Raw genomic sequence first — 17,312 nt, 5'->3', positions numbered from 1 at the left:
AAAACTTTTTTTATGTGAGGTGATGAGAGCGAGAGGAGTCTTTTGTAAGCTATTCCAAGTAATTATAACAAAGCATCTTAATTTTCCAGTGTGCCAGTATGCAGGTAAATATGCTATTGGTATGTGATGTAGCAGGTTTTTTAATTTCTTAACCATTTTGTTACTACTCAGTGAGTTATTTGAATCTAGAAGTATATTTGCAGTGTTGGAAAAACTATTTTTGTCATAATGGACTCAGTTTGATTAGCATAATATAAGATTATGTATCATAATATCTTGCAAAGAATTCTGACTTTGTGCTTGTTTGGTTTGAAATCAATTTTTCTCTGTAGTTCTTCAGGTCAGTTTTGTTCAGAAAAAACTCTGCTGAGCCTAGTTGGCAAATATTTTCAGTGATGTAAAGTGAGAATGTGTGTTTCAGGTACAGTGCTGACTTTTGCTTTACCTTAGCTTTTACTTTTTTTAGCAGCTCTTCCAGCCATATCTAGTCACTTGGTTCATGCACATTGCAGATCTGTATATTTGTAATGGAAAAGCTAGTAATTTTAGTCCTAACACACAAACACTAAGCATGCCCTTCCTAATTCATCCCCTTTCTTACAATAAGGAATTCCTTGCAATGCCTTTCAGTATTTTAAAAGTACCGTGCTGATTCTCCCTGTAATACCTTGGCAGAACAATAGATTTCCTTTAGCTTTCCCTGTACTGTGTCTGAGTAAAGAGGCTTGAATAAGTGTCAGTCCTTTCATTGCTGTAACAGTGGCTGGCTCATTTACAAGAGAGGCTCCTGCTTTGGTCTACAGGTACTCAATTTGTAAATATGTCAGCTAGTGTACAGCCTTTCTCTCACAAGGAATGGATAGGGATGGAGTGTGAACATGTACTAAATTTAATTTGTAGGGATTATTTGAAACATTGTCTGGAATTTCCTTTGGAGACTTTTCCCTGTGTGTTTAATGGATATGTCGGAGCTTCTTTCATTATGCATACAACTAGTAGGTTAAACCAGGCTAGTTAGTTGGGAGGCATTTTGTAGAAATTATGGGGTATCTTTGCACTGTCCTCCTTAATTCACAACTAAATTCCCCTTTATTCATCATTCCCTATTGAAGTTGGAAACACTACTACTTCTGTAGCTCAAATCCCCTTTCTTTTATGGGGAGTACAAAACACAGTATTTAAGCCTATGAATATTTTGTTGAAGAGATGATGCGCAGAATGCCTGGCCACTGTCATCCATAGAAGTCTCTATTTTGCATGCAGCATGAGCACGCTTGAGTAATCCAAACATGAAGCAGTGAAGCATGTGTTGTATGTTTGTTGAAACTGCAATGTCCTTTAAAAGATCCAAAACAGTGTCAGGATTGCATGTTTTTACATAGTTCTTGTGTCTTGCTTTTCTTTGTGTAGAAGCATTTCGCAGATGATAAAGATAGATGTCTACATAGGCAAGTAAGAAGGTGAGGGGAAGGAAAATTGTGAATCTGTACAAAATACTATAAAAAGCACTGGGCTTGTTATCTGGAAGAATGGGGATTTTTTTTCACACTTTGTTACAAACACCACTTCAGAATGACTCTCCTCCTAGGAAATGAGAAATGAGTAGACAGAAATGTATGGTGGAATGTTTCATCCCTGACCATTAGTGGGAAAGCTGTTGGTATCCATGGAGTGTAGGCTTGACCTCTCAGCTCTGGATTTATTGTGTCTTTCAAATCCTAATTTTTTTTTATTTTCCTGTGCATTGCTCTAATGCAGCTTGTCAAAACGTACGCCATGAGCTCACAATAGTGGAACTTGAGTGAAACAGCACAGCTGGTGTTTTCTCTGGTTGTCTTGTTAAGGGGGTTTTGTCAGCACTGTAGTAATCCTTGTGATAACTAATGTACAGACAATAAAAAAAAAAAGGGCATAACCTACCCTGAATGTTTTGCTTTCTTAGACTGAGACTTGTGGGGGAGGAGTGACTTCTAATTAAGAGCTGATTAACAGACTGAAGCAACTTTAAAACAAAACAACACACTGAACTTTGTCTCATGAAGACACAAAAACATTACCTTTTAAATAAATCCATCTGATGCAAAGCCAAATTGTAGTTTGGTTGGCTGATTGTAAGTACTATCAAAGAGGCTGATCTTTAGGAGGAATCTGACAGAAGGAGAAGTCATGCCCTTGCTTATTGATTTGGAGAGCCTTCAGAAGTTGAAGAAAGATGAGAGGTGTGGGAGAGAAGTTAAAATAAACCAAATCTTGTATCGGTGGTAAAGCAAAGCAATAGGAGGTGACTTGCAAGAGGGAGGCAATCAAGTAAGCGCATTGACTGCTAAGGAGAAAAAGCCTCAAAGTAGGAAGAAAAGCTCAAAACTGCAGTAAAGCAGGTCAATAAATTGAGAACTTTAAAATGGAAGATAATGTGATCAGTATGAGAGAAGGGAAATTGTCCTGGCAGTATTATTTTAAATAGGATGGATATGGGAGAGATTAGAGAGGGAGATGATCAGAACACGTTTGTGGTCAGGGGGGAAAAGATCAAATTTTGGAAATGTTCTGAGAAACAGGACAGCAAACTGAAGACCATGTGGATGTGTGGGTAAGGGACCTGCAACAGATACACTTCTCCTTATGTCGTGACAAGTGCTATATTTTCATTGCTGACAAAGCAGTGAGAGGGAATGACAAAGCTAATATCTGGGAACACGTTGCTAGCAAAACTGTTAGGGAGTTATGTTTTAGCCACATAGGGTGGGTGGTGTGAAATAGAACAACTAGAAGTGAAAAGGTAAGTTTGCAAACTATCAGAAATGACAGAATGTTTATAGGCAGAAGAAGTGGATGAGATGATAAAGGGATGATCTGGTCCTGGATCCTAACTTGGAGACAGTGAAATGAGGGCTCAGGGTCCTGGCTCTCCTGCAGATCTGCTTTGTTGCTCTGTATTCCTCTATAAATTCTGATTCTGTTTTGACAAATGATGATAATTCTCTGCTGTGCAGTAGTATGGCAGAGAGAAATTTGTGCTTGCCATTAGAAAATTTCTAACATACTGCAGAAAAAGTAAGTATTTATTGAAGTGACCGATGCTACCAGTCAGAATAAGGATCAGTTTAATGTGAATTAGGTGATACAGACCTAGCAGCATAATTACACTGGGAATAGGCATAAGGCTTCAAAAAAAAGGGGGGGGGGGGGCAGAAAATAAAGGCAAGAAGCCCCATGCAAAATAGAAAGGACTATGAAAACATTCAGTTAGCTTCAGATTCACAAAATAAAGCAGCATGGTCTGAATTGTGTTTTGCGCCTTTTTTGACTCTTTAATTAGCGGCGTAACACTGGGAGACTAATTCACATGCTGAAACATTGGTTATGAAACAGTGCTCACAGTAAATCTGTGTGGAAGAATCGTTCTGCTGTATTTTCAGTGTTTTCTTTTGTTTATTTGACAAGCTAAAGTTAGAATCGACAGCACAAGACTAGAAAATGGTGACAATAGTTTGAAAACAGGAAATTTTGGCCTTGTGTGTATTCGGAACAGATGATCAGGATGATGGCCAGGAGAGTGGAAACTTCCACTGAGACTGTTTTTTCCTTATTTTGCTCAGTGAGAAAAGATGGTGCTTCCTGGAAAACAAGTCTTAAGTATTTAAAGAAAGTCATAATGTATTCAGTGTTTTCCTTGTATCCCATTTGTTTGTTTTGCAGCAATCTGTTTATGCTTCATAGTATTTAATGCTACTAAAAGTAGAATGTTTGGACTATTGTCAAATCTTGGAAATGCAGTTTCTGCTGTTACAATTAAGACACTAAACATGCTTTTTTGGTGCTCAATTTAGTTGTTCTGTCTCATGTTTAAAAAAAAAAAAAGTAAAAGACGTAATGTTTAGGGAAGAGGAGGATGGCAGTTGCCAGTAGGTGTTATGACAATGGCTGTCAGAAGTATGTAGTAATTACATATTTTTCAGTTCAGGTGCTCATGATATGGCCTGTGGGGGTGTGAGAGAGTTTTAAAAAGATTTCCAGAAAATGCTTTCTGAAAAACAACCCTTAATTTATTTCCATGTAGAAATACACAAGTGTTAATTTCTCAGGTGAAACTTTGAAATCTCACAATGTTGGAGTTAGTTCTGCAAACCAGACGAGTAGCAAGTGGAAAAAGTAAAGTTCTGTACTTGAAGCACTGTTACCTAATGTGACCTCTTTTGGCTTCTTCCTGGCAGCCCTCCCAAATACGTGCCTTGTGGGATGAAGCTCATCAGTGACAGTTGTCACTGGTCTATGCCTACCACAAACAGGATTTAAAAAGAAGCATAGTGTGAAGGAACACTTATTTTTATTTCATTTGAGCTTCTAATGGGATGCTGAGCACAGGTCAAACGCATGAGTCAGTGAAGCTGTGCCAGAGCTGTGTTTAGCTCCTGCCGTGAACGAAACACCAGGACACTAGAAATGTGGAGGCAAAAAGAAGAAATGCTAACTTTCTGGTTGTGATCCTTCCTCCTGTTTGTCAGAGACATCTAGCAATTTCACTATTGTTTAACATCTGCACTAGAAAGAAAGTAAAGGGGGGGGGGGGATGGGGGATGGGATAGATGAAATAGATGAGAGCAAAAAGCATTAAGAAAATAAAGTCTTGATCCCAGCAGACGTGTGAAAAGACCTCAACAGTAGGTTCAGGACTTAAATGTCCAGGAGAGCATCCTGAAATGACCTGGGACTGCCTTGTCTGTTTTCCCCTATCTCTCTCTGGTTCATGCTCTGCATGTCTTCTACTTACGTTATACATTCTTTTGGAGCAAGGAAATGTTTTGTTGTGTGTTTTTAAAACATCAGGTGTTCTTTTTGATCCTTCCCTATGCCCCTTGGTAAGTCACTTCTTTCTTCCAAGTCTTAGTTGACTTCTCTGGGGAAGGAGGATGCCAAATATTGTCCTTTCAAAGTAGTCTGTGGAGTGCAGAGATGAAAACCTAAGCACGAATGTGTGCACACTTACGAGATCAGAAGGACGGAGATACGTAGTTTTCTTCCTGGGTCTGCTGATCATTCATTAGAGGTATTACCAGAGTGGGATGTAAGTGATACCCTCTTTGGCTTAGCCAATACTCAACAGTTTTGGAGGGTTTTGACTGGATGCTACCCAAGAGAAGAAAGGTTGTAAATGTGATAGAAGAGGAAAACCAGCTTTAAGTGACATGAGGACTGTGTGTAATAATACTTAGTAAACCGAAGAAGGATGGTTGACCAGTTTATCAGTAAGTAGAGTTACTTGACCACATGAGAGCAAATGCTGAAAATAAAGGAGGGAAAAAAAAAAAAGACCAGAAAAAGTTGTCTTTGATTTAACATTTCTAAGCTTTTATTTAAACATTTAATGTAATTTTTTTGCCTCTTTAGCAACAGCTTAAGCGGATCCAAATGGAAGGTTAAATCTTTCTTAAAATATAAGTGTAAACTATCTACTTTCCTGCCCCTTCCTCCATCTTTTCTTTCTCCATTTACACATATATCCCCTATTTGTACATCTTTGAACTACAGCCACCAACTGAATGAGGTACATCTTGAATATATATGACAAGGGAAAAAATAATCCATAAATGTAAAGATTAAGGGAGGTATAGCTACAACTTCAACCTCCTTGTAAGGGGGTTATGTTATAAATCCTATGTACTGCATACAGGTATAGTGACAGTTGTGGGTTTTTTGGTTTTTTTCTTTTTCTTTTTTCTTTAATAAAAAAAGCCAAAAAAACAACAAACCCTAACACTGCTACATGATGCTTTCTGCCAATTTCTTAGCTGATTCACTCACTTTTAAATCAGCAGATTGCATATGTGTGAGTGGAAAAACTAATAACTGGAATTTCTTGGGTTTACTTTGTAAGCTACTCAAAATGCTCTGTGAAGAATAGAAAATTCCAATATTCCTTTGATCATTTGATGCTCTGTGGGTGAGCGGCTTGTCACATTTTAGCCTACCTCAAAAACAAGCAAACAAGCTTGTTTCTGTAGTTATGATGGTCTCATGATACAAACAGGACAATGTTTGGCAAGAGTGGTGATGTCCTATGTTAGGCCAGCTGATATGGTTTGCAGCTCAAAGCAGAAAACAAGCTGAGAGGCACACAAGGCCTTTATAGTCTGAAACAAAAGCAGCAAACCTCGTTAAACCTTGTTTTGTAAGAATTCACAAAGCCTGCACAGGCATTTGGTCAACTTGATTCCCATGATGTTTGCTATACTAGTTTTACAAGGAACAATTTTACATTTGAATTAGGTATTTGATCTGTGTTTTCTAACTAGGTGTTAGTATATTTGTAAAAGATATTTTTAAACCCCTTTTTATATTGGTAACACGTTTTATATATGTTTCAAAATCTTTCATTAAAAAAAAATGACCCTTTCTCCAGTTGCTCAAATATCTTTGCATAATTAAATGATAATGGTGTTAGAACAAAATGTTTAAATCCCATACTGGCTATTGTTTTACTTCTCAAACTTAATGCAGTTGACCTTTTAGCACAGAAAACCAGTATTTGATAATGTATGGCTGATAGCATCAGTAATGTGACAGATAATTAGTACCTGTAATTTTCCTGTGACTTAAACCAGTAGCAACATTTTAGTGATCATGAAAAGTAGTCTGTAACAGGGTCTATAGAAGAAAATGCAAGATTTTCAAACAAAAATGGCTAAAGGTGGTGGTGGTGGTGGATATTAAATACATATTTGCACATATGCATGCTCTCTTTTAGAGATTTCTTTTTTGGAAAGCCATTATTGAAGAAATTCTCTTGCTTACACATATAGCACAGTATTATATACTTCAGTGAGGCAGTATACAGCTTTCATTACAACGACAAATACTGAAATGTTAAAAATAGATCAAGCTTTAAGAATCCCAGATATTTTCAAATAACAAAGAGTGATTTATGTGGGCTCATTTTGCACTTTGAGAAAATATAGAGGCGCTTTTGTACTATGATTAGCAAGGGTGCTGATGTCAGTTCACTTGTCTAGCTTTAAGCTTTATTCTGCTGCTAAATTGTGCTTTGTACTGTAATCCAGAGAACCTTTGTATCTGCCTTATTAGTGTGTAGTTTATGGAATTGCTTTTGTTTTTGAATATAATCTGTGCCAGTTCCAGTGAGTGTGACTCATTATATGACTGAAATAAATGTTCACATACGCACTATGTGAAAACTCTTCAAAAATAGTAGCAGGTGCTGGTAGGCTAAATGCAATGTTTTAAGTACTTTATATTTCCTATTTTGTAGCCCGAAGGGCTGAAAACAAATTCTGTTTAGCTGGTTGATTTTTATGATTTTTTTTCAAGAGTCTTATTTATTCATTAATGCTCCACAGAGATTGTCAGGAATGCTGAGAATCTTTCACTCCTTAACACAGTACTAGAAATGAACTTCTAGAAGAGGGATGCTTGGTTGGTACAGAGGTTTTTTGGTTTGTTTGTTACATGAATTGTGAGACAAAGTTCGTTGTGCTTCTCAATTCCTCTTGTCCCTCTCGTCTGTCTAATCTCTTTCCTCCTCACGTAAACTTTGAAAATTTCATCTGAATGACTAAAGGCTAGCTTCAGAAACCCACTTTATCTTTAACCTCACAGAGTTTTGTGGTTGGTTCATAACTGTTATCTGGGATTGACCTTGTGTGGAGGGAGAGCCTCCGATACTGAAATTTCCTGTTATCCCAGCATCTAAGTTGTCACTTGATTTGGAAACAGGAAACAAAACAAACTGTTGGTGTTTTTTGGGTTGCTGTTAAAGAGTGCTGTGCTACTAGAAGGTGTTCACGTTTGAAGTGTAAATTAGAGGGGTTTCATCTGTTAGATTTACTGTTTTACTGCTCACCTAGTTAAACTTACTGCTATGTGGAAATAGTTGCTTGAGACTGTGACTTGATTCACACGTTTCAGCATTTAAAAGCAGATACTGTACTCACAACTACAATAAATATACTTTGTTTATAAATTATAAAAGTTATCTTAAAATCATATAACTTTTAGAGGCTTGGTACTTGGAGAATGGATCACAAACCTTAATGGAGCTGTCTGGCGTTTTCCGCTTTCTCCCGTTTTCTATATTATCTTTCCATAATAGCTTCCTAAGCTTGATACCCAAAAAAGGCATGCCCACTTGACAATGAGGGGTTTGTGAGTCTCTAGCACAAAGCTGATGGTGCTAGTTCAGAGCTGGAAGATGGTGCTGCAGTTCTCACTCTTTGTCCTTTATGTCCTCTCTCCAGTAGTTTGTTTGACTGTAGCAGCTACATAAAAATGAAATTGAAATACTCTTGTGCCTCAAGAAAATGTGTCTGAATCTTTTTCCTAATATGTAGTAAGAAACTCTTGTTTTCAAAGCTACATCCCGGTGTGTAAAGGACATCACACGTCCTAACCTCTTCTGGGACCGTCCTTGCTGATTTTATTCCTTCCCTTGGTTGCGTGCAGCCAGGGCTGGCCAAAAGGAGAACTCACTCACCTGTGCTATTTTTTTTTTATTTATTCTGTTGGGGCTTTTTGTCTTTCTAAAGGACTTGCTGGCAACCTTGTTTGAATATCCTAAAGAAGCTTTAAACAGGGTTCCTTGGGGCATGGTGTGAGTCTGCGTTGTAACACACAGTGGCTTGGCTACTGCATTGATATGCCTTGGTCTCCAACTTTGCTGGAAAGCGTAAAAACAAATGAACAAAGCACTGATGGCTCCCCACTGTGTCCAGGCTCTAATTTTACATTTCTAACTCTGTATGCAGTATAGCTCTTCTGGGGGGCAGTGGCAGTACATCTAGTTTCTTCTGTTGTGCCTATTACCTGGACTTTTGGCGTATAAGGAAGCTTATAGCATAGAATGCTGTATTGCTCATAGAGCTGAGGAACCAAAATGCAGTTAAGTTGGGCAATAAAGATGCAGTTGTATGCAAACTTCGGTTTTTTGTTCTGCGTTATCATCTTTGTCAAGAATTGTGCCAGGTGACAGAGGATGAAAGGCAGCTGAGAATTATCTGGAAGATGAGGCATTTTAGTTCTGCTTTTCTCCTGGACCAGCTTCTTTCTCTCTGCAGTAGCAGGAAGGCTGGTAAAACAAGCACATACTAAATTGTGAAATACATTTCTTCTGTGGACATACCTTCCACAGAGACTGTGTTTATGTAGTAGAACTATAACGTTTGATCATTCTCTCCATTCCCATCAAATAGTTTCCAAAATAATAATGTAGGTCTTTTTGTGTAAGAAGTGCTATTGTAGAAATATTATGAGGTTGTAAGTGCAGAGCTCCCCTAATGGAGGGAAGCTGCTATCATTGAGTATCAGTGAAAAGTTCGGAGTTAAAATCAACCCGAAGCAGCAGATACCAGAAACAAGATGTTATGGAGCACTTAAAGATATTTTTTGTGTGTGTGTTTTTGGTTTGGTTGGGGTTTTTTTTCCCCTCTCCTGATCCCGTCCCCCCTTTTTTCTTTACTGGATTCATCCTTTCTCTTTTTGTAAACAGTGATTTAATTCTGTGTGTTCTCTTCTTAAAAACACAGCTCAAATACAGAAGAAATAAACTTTAAAATATAAATTCATTAATCCTCTAGTCCACTGCTCTAACAATACATAGATTGTGTTTAATGTAGGTAACTGGTGTGTAATTTCTTAGAATTCTAATTGATCTTATTACTCACTTCACCCCAGCTTGAAACCATGCAGAAAAGGTAACAGTATTAAAGTATGATTTCTTCCTTCTGACTTTTCTCCCCCTTTTTTTCTCTCCAATTTTCAGGCATGGAAAAGGAGATGGTTTGTACTTCGCAGTGGCCGTTTAACAGGAGATCCAGATGTATTGGAATACTACAAAAATGACCATGCCAAGAAGCCTATCCGTATTATTGACTTAAATCTGTGTCAACAAGTGGATGCTGGATTAACGTTCAACAAAAAAGAGTTTGAAAACAGTTATATTTTTGATATCAACACCATAGACAGAGTTTTCTATTTGGTAGCAGACAGCGAGGAGGAGATGAATAAGTGGGTTCGATGTATCTGTGATATCTGTGGGTTCAACCCTACAGATGAGGGTAAGTTCTATTGTTGGAGTTTGGTTTCTTTGTGAGAAAGTGTGTTGCATGTATGGGAAGAATGTTTAAAAGACCAGATGATTCTTTAGCGGGCATATGTTTTAAAACTTGTATGTGTTGGCTATGAAACCTCCTTGTTACTCCGAAAAAAAATAAGCAGAACAGAGGGAGGTACTAAGAATTTGTTAAAAATTAAGTGCCTTGAGAGTATAGGAAAAATCTTTAAGTAAAATCATGCAAAACAGAAGATGATCATAATCATCAAAGGAATCCCATTTGGTATAAAAAGTATGGTTATGCAAGCAGGAATGAGTGCAAAATGTCAGGTTTCTAATATTACCATTTCTCTGTCTGCTTTGCAACTGGGCGAAAAAAAAAGATCTGCCTCCCATCGTCTGAAACAAACAAAAAAACCCCCAACTTTTAGTTCTGCTCTACCCAGCTCTAATCCTACCAAAATAGACACTGTGTGAAAGCAGCTTGTATAAAACAGGATGTGTGTTTAATTCCTACAAATACCTTGTGGCCATTGCTTGTCCTGAATACATCTTTATTTATTTACTTATTCCTGCATTCCTTGTGGAGATTAGTGGGTTGCATGACTTGCTGTAGCTCTGTGCACAGTCCCAAGAAAAGATTAAATAAGAGTAGTAAGAGGGTTATAAATGAAGCATGCCTGACTGAAGGGGCTAAAATTAAATCCCTGGTTTTTGTAGGATTGTGGACTGAGGAAGGTGGGGAAAAAAAAGGGCTCGTATCCCTTCTACTCCGGCCAGGTCTTCAAAAGTATCTGAAAAATACTGTTGCTTTTTGAAGAGGGTCCCTTTTCTTTCTCTTTATTGCAGTTTTGAACTAAAAAATTGTCGTAAAACTTTGTCTATGAATTACCACTCTGATAGTAAATTCAGTTAAGGGTACTTGTTTTGACAGTTCCAGTGTGTTTTTACGACATCCTGAACATAACCAGGACAACCCGCAGCACGTTTTCTGTGAGCAAGTGCCGTGTGATTAGTATTCACTCTGCTAAGCATCTGTTAGGTACGGGAGAGTGGTAGGCAGGTGGTTGCTCTTCTGTGGGTAAGGTGCACCACCAGTGCAGCCATGGGCAGGAGGCAGTCAGAAATCATTGTTTCTGGGGACACACTAGGAACCTGGCAAGTAAGGAGGAAATGTGCTTACCTGATAGCTCTTGTGTATGTGAGAGTGTAAAGGAGCATGTGTCCGTTGCATGTAATGGAGAGGTGGGGTCCCCTCAAAGCTATGAGGCCTTTCCTTGCTGAGAGCTGATGTACTACTAAAGCTTAATTTTCTGTTGGTCTGTTGAACTGAAGGTGAATGTTGTGGATGTCAAGAGAACTAACAATGCCCTCACTGGCTGTTTGGACCAAAACTGGTTTTTGCTTCTGTCAATTGTATCAGTAACTTATCCCCTTTATACTCTGGTTGCATGTTTCATTGTTGGCATTTTAGCTTTGTCTGAGTTATCCCGACACCTTTATTTAACTGAGAGTTGACAGTATTGTCTGTTTTATGCATGTAGTAATGTTGTGCAATGTGTTGAGGAGGAGTTTAAAAAGGAAAATTGGAAAATCAGTTGCTGGGTGTCTGTTTATTGCCAAGTTCTTATTTTTACAAGATGATGGAAGAGCAAGTCATAAATGTACTTTATAAAAGTCTGTGTTAACCTACGGTTTATTTTGAGAAGTTCAAGAATAGGTGAAGTTCACTGCAGACGATAAAAGCCACTATTATTTTAGTGTGGAACTAAAAGGGAGATTGTCTGAGGCATAACCACCTTCCCTTTAGCCTGTGGAAGCGGATAACTTTTATTTTTGAATCTGGACAAAATGTCTCTTGCCAGACTGGGTAAGGGTCTTGTTATGAGAGGACTGCCCCTGGCATCCTTTCCTCGATCAAGGCTGTTTGTTCGGAAGCCCAGTCCAATTGCCTTCTTGGATTTACAAATTAAAAAATGTAGATGGTGGTGGTTAATGCTATTAGAAAACAAATATGGAGTTGTTGGTTTTCTGTTTGGAGGAATGTGGGAGAAAGAGTTAATCATAAATGTGGAGAGACCAGAAAAATAAAGATCATCTCAGACTAGCACTGAGCTGCTCCTTCCATAATTAATGAAGACTTGGAAATTCCTGTGATGCAAAGTTTGTGTTTTCTTTTCTTTCTTTTCTTAGAAATGAGTATTCACCATAATTTCTAATTATCTAATGCTTTGTTGTGACCTTCCAACTAGAAACTGATTTGTGCTCATGAAATCTGTTCATCCTGGAGATCTGCAATATTACATTTGTATTTGGACTAAGTAGATAAGTTCATGTTCTTCAGTCGTATTTACAAACCATTGAGTCTCCAGCTTTCTGATTGCATCATAGTATAGTGTAATCTGTAATGATTACATTACAGTTGCATTATATGTCTTTTTATAGGGATTTTATTTTAAGGAAGGGTTTACAATGATTTGGGTTTTTTTAAACGTGTAACAAGATGGAAACATGAAGGCTTTTTTTTTTTTTTTTAAGTTAAATCTTATGATTTTGTAAAGAATTTTCTGGGTACGTAAGTTTTCTTTTAGAGGTTAAAATGTTCAGTGTTCAGTGTTGTGCGCTTTGAAATTCAGTGGTAGACATTCTGGGATGGAGAGACTAAATGGACATGGGAAATGACTGTTCTACTCTGCCTGGTGCTGTGGAGACCTCAGCTGAAATACTGTGGCCTGGGCTTCCATAAGGATGAGGATAAATGTTTAAAGAATGGGAGGAAACAGCGTAAATGGATTTTTAAGTGATCAACGAGGAGAAAAGTCGAAGGAAATTTTTTTTCTCTCAGGAAGAAAATACTGAGGAAAGAGCTGACTTTCAAAGTATAAAAAGCTGTGATACGCAGGACATAGGTGAGTTGTTATCTGAAGAGAGAAGTAGCTTGTTTCTCTTTCAGTGAGTGATGTAAGAAAAACCTTCTAAGGATAGTTAAGCACAGGCTGTAAAAGCCCTTCCCTAGAACTCAGTAGACATCTGTGCTGAATGTTTTATACGTGATCCAGCTGCATGTTTCTGTAATTTAGTGAATTGCGTGCTTGGCAAAGCAGGGGAAGAAGGAAATAATCTTACTATATGCAAACATGTTACTTGCATGTATTCATTTGAATAAAGATAGCAATAACAAAGTAAACCAGAAGAAATAACAAAGTAAAACAGAAGAAGAAAAAAAAAAAGGAAGAACAAGACGTTGAAATCTACAATTAGATTTACACAAATAATTACATGTGCTAAAGAAAGTTTGTGTCTTCATAAGGACCATACTTTGAAAGAGCTACAGCTTGCTTCGCACGCAAAGCTTTCAAAGTTAGCAGTATTTCTGTTCAGGCAGCTGCTATCTGGTATGTGCCTCTCATGCCTTCTGCATTTTGAACAGGAAAATTATTTTCAGATAACCTTTTTTTTAAGTTGTGTTCTGATAATACCTGCACTGCAGGTTTATCACAGCTTGGGTGCAATATTAATGGCTAGCAGGATGAACATAAGTTTAACTGACTCCTTGTGTTCTCTCTAATGCTGCTATGCTGTGTTGGAGATCCTGTATGAGATCAGGATACCCCTGTGCTGCCTGTAACACAAGCATGTAACAGAAAACAGGCTCTGCCGCTGAGAACTTAATATCAGCAGTGAGAGACATCAATGTCTCTCAGAGCCATGAGAAAAAGTGAAAGCAGATAAGGTGGTTTTGACCATTGTGACAGATAAGTGGTCTTAGTGCTTCAGCTGTTGGATTGTTGTTGAACTCTGGGATTTTTGAGAAGACATCTTCAGGGGGTCTTTGGTAAATAGTGGACATGAGAGGTGCTTAGGTTGCCTTTCCTGTAAGAGAAGAAGAGTCTGCCTGTAAGACATAAAAAATGTTCTCCTTTGACAGCTTTAAGAAGTAGATGACAGAGGCTGGCACACTTGGTAGATCAAAATCCACCCTCTTAATAACATATGATGAATGTTAGAGACCTTGATCATGAAAGGGCTCAAAGCAAGGAGAAATAGTATAAGCTTTTAGATGAAAGAAGGGAGCCTCTGCAGGAGCGTGAAGTGCAATGACAGAGTAAAAAGAGTCTTTGCAACAGAGTTGTGCCATAGAGATTATGTACTTAAAAAAAAGTCTCAACTTCTCATTATCTCTTGAATATAATTAGCTAGAAAGAAAGTCAGCTCAAAGTTGACATGCCAGCAGAATGAGTGACTATGACCTGGAGCGCACAAGACTAACATGACAGGACCAAGTTAAGCATTAGGAGAGGGACCCTCTGGATAAGGATTGTTATCTTAGAAGTGAGGCAGTAGGTTTAGAGGGAATGGTGGCACAAAGGCATCTGTTGATGTGGAGGCTTTTTTGGTTGGTTGCTGTGAGGAAGTAAAGGTAGGGGATGATGGCTACTAAGATGTACAAACGTGATTTTTTTTGAGGGTGGAATTGCTCAGAGGAAGGTGAGGATAGGCTGTGAAAGGATGCTGTCAGAGTTGCAAGATTTCATCTGGCAAAATTGAAGAGGAATAAGAAAATTAAAACAAAAGAGACCAGAGAAGAACTTGAGATTTGGCTTAGCAGGTTTGGTAGAGGTGATAGCTGGTGGCTAAAGAGCTGATTCAAGGGAGGGAAAGCTGGGGTAATTGTTGCCTGTTATCCAAAGGAGAAAGAGAAGACAGCAGAGAAGACTAAGATGTCTTTGACTTCAGATGATGTGGTTAAAGGATGGATGGATAAGATGGTGATGAATAGAGCACCAAATCTGAAACAGTATGTCTTCCCTTACAAGTATGTGAGGCAAAAATACATACATTAAAAAGATATAACTTACTGTCAGGAGTGCAGTCAGAATCTTGAGTGTTTAGGGTTATTATCTTAAGCTGCCTGCTGCATGTGACAAATTTATAGGGGAGGTGATTCAACTCTTCCCTGAGAAAAACTAAACTAAATCTAAATATGCCTAGGCAGTTAATTGATTTTTCCTGGTTCCTGCTGGACACCTTTTATGGCATTAACATCACCTGATAAGTTGCTAGGAGAAGAGGCTTGCAAGAGGGTGGGTTGGAAAGCAGTTCTGCAGATTGCTGGCTCTCAAGTCGTGAGGTGCTGTGATGCAGTACGTGCAGCACTGAAAACCAATCTGAAGCACAGCCTATGGTTCCAGATAGTGTGCTGCAGCCCCAGCTGGGTACGCTCACCGTGTGGCTAGAGCAGCCTGTTCAGTGACCAGAGCTCTGGGCCTTTTTAATGAAGAAAAACCTCCAAACTTTTTAATGTGGTGAGCTGCACTGTTTCTCTTCACAAGCACCTACAGAAGTTTGTCTATAACAGGACTCCTTGATTATTTTTTCCTGCATCACCCAGCCTGTGTACCATCTGAAGATGGAGAGAACAGGCTACAGATGTTTCTTTTTTTTCCCCACTTTTGAATCAACAGTCTTCAAAAGAAAATTGCAGGTGGAAAGGGGGACGAAATTCTGAGTGGAAATGCTTTTGGTAATTTCAAATTTTAAATGAGTAACCGAAAGTGTAGCTTAACATTACATGTGAACTGCAAATAGTAAGTATTAAGTTTTAGATAAAGAGCTCTGAAAGCCAGAAACTGCAGCGTGTGATGGGAACTTGAAATAGTCAGCCACATTTCTGGTTTGGATGTGGGAAGAAGGCTTGTCCTGAGCATAATATACAACAAGCAACTGCTGAATTCTTCATTACTGTTCTTTAAATAGGCTATCGTGTGTATCTTCAGGAAAAAAAGAGATACTTTTGAGATTATATTAAACTAAGAAACAAACTTAAATGCACAGAAGTTTATTAAAGTTCATAAAAGGATTTTCTCTGGGTATAGCAGAAAGTTTCAGAAGTAAGGCTTAGTGCATGAATTTCAGATTGATTGTAAGCTTATCACTGATGCCGAAAACCAAACCTGGGCTAATGTGTCTGTGCATCTTCTCAGCTGGATCTGGCTCACATCTATTGAGTTGAGCGTGTGAACGAAGCAAGTGCTTGTTTGTCTTTGCCTGTCAATGTACACATGGTCATGCTCTGTGTGTGCACATGCAGACATGTGGCCGTTTGATTCCAGGATCTTTTGCTTGAGATCATGTAGAAGCTGACACTAGCAGAAACTCCAGCAGTATTTTGGGACGTGTCTCATTACGTGAAGCAGCACAGATAATGACTTAACAGACTTATTTAAAACAAACAAACAAAAAAATCCTTTTAAGGATTAAAGTGAAGAAGTTGTAGGGCTTTTACAGCTCCCACTATTGCATCTGTAAATTTTTGTTCAAGGTTATTACTCTAATACTTTGTTGGCCATTGCTTGTTTTAATGAATAGTAGAAGCGTACGATTGCATATCACTTGCTGATTCACTTGTTAGAATTGGAAAATCCCATTTCTATTTTAGTCTTTCTACCTACAATCCGCAAAGAATGCGGTTTTTTTAACTTGAATTGCAATTTTGACATTTAAAGACATGCTTGCTGTAATGAGGCTTCTGTGTTTTGTTCACTATGAGAATATTTCAAGTATTTACATAATTAGAATATTAAGAGACCATATATCATAATGTAGAAAACAATTACATTTTTGCTTTCATAAAAAACACAAAACCAACCCTGAATGCAAACTCCCACACTTAAATCTTCTGGGTTTTTCATAAAGCACAGATATAGGAACATGTGGAATAAAGAAGCTTTTTATAGTTAAGGAGGAAGAGAGGGGAGCCTTTTATTATTCTTGTTCAGAAAATATTCTTTTTGCCTCATTAATCCTATAATTGTTTTATTAGTGAGGCAAATACTAAAATGGCTCTGAGGAAAAAATGAAGGATGATGCCTATAGCTGCTCTTAACAAACCAACTGAGAAAAGATAAAACTCTTGCCCTGTTTTGAGAAAGCTGTTTGTTCTAGCTGTACTGAACGCAGGAATTATAAAAACAAAATAGGATTCTTGTTGCGCTCATTTGCATGTTAAATATTCTGAATGTTTTTCCAGCTCCCAGTTATTTCAAAGCAGTCCGAGTGTCTGAGCGCTGGGAACAAACCAAATGACTTATAGCACTCTTTGGTGTGCAGATGACCCCTTCCCTAAAAATCTGCTAGTCCAAAGTGGAGCAAGTTGATGATTATGCTCTTTGAAATCATAATAGGCTGCTGGGAGAAACTTTCCTTCATATCAGCTTCTGAAGTACGTGGCTAAAGAGAATATTTGAGA

At 38.1% G+C, this 17,312-nt stretch overlaps 1 protein-coding gene across 7 annotated transcripts in view; it reads left to right on the top strand.

Moving 5' to 3' along the window:
• Window positions 1–17,312, top strand: part of GAB1 (GRB2 associated binding protein 1) — a 104,604-nt gene that overhangs the window by 48,161 nt on the left and 39,131 nt on the right. For all 7 annotated transcript variants that reach the window (XR_003992276.1, XM_030492263.1, XM_030492265.1 and 4 more), the window contains exon 2: window positions 9,773–10,067. Coding sequence is in view for 6 of the 7 variants with exons in the window: in XM_030492263.1 (XP_030348123.1) it covers window positions 9,773–10,067 (295 nt within the window). In the remaining variant the exon portion in view is untranslated. The remainder of the gene's footprint in view (window positions 1–9,772; window positions 10,068–17,312) is intronic.

Source organism: Strigops habroptila, chromosome 7, assembly GCF_004027225.2.
Source record: "Strigops habroptila isolate Jane chromosome 7, bStrHab1.2.pri, whole genome shotgun sequence".
Taxonomy (NCBI): Eukaryota; Metazoa; Chordata; class Aves; order Psittaciformes; family Psittacidae; genus Strigops; species Strigops habroptila.
This window is presented reverse-complemented; position numbering and strand designations above follow the sequence as displayed.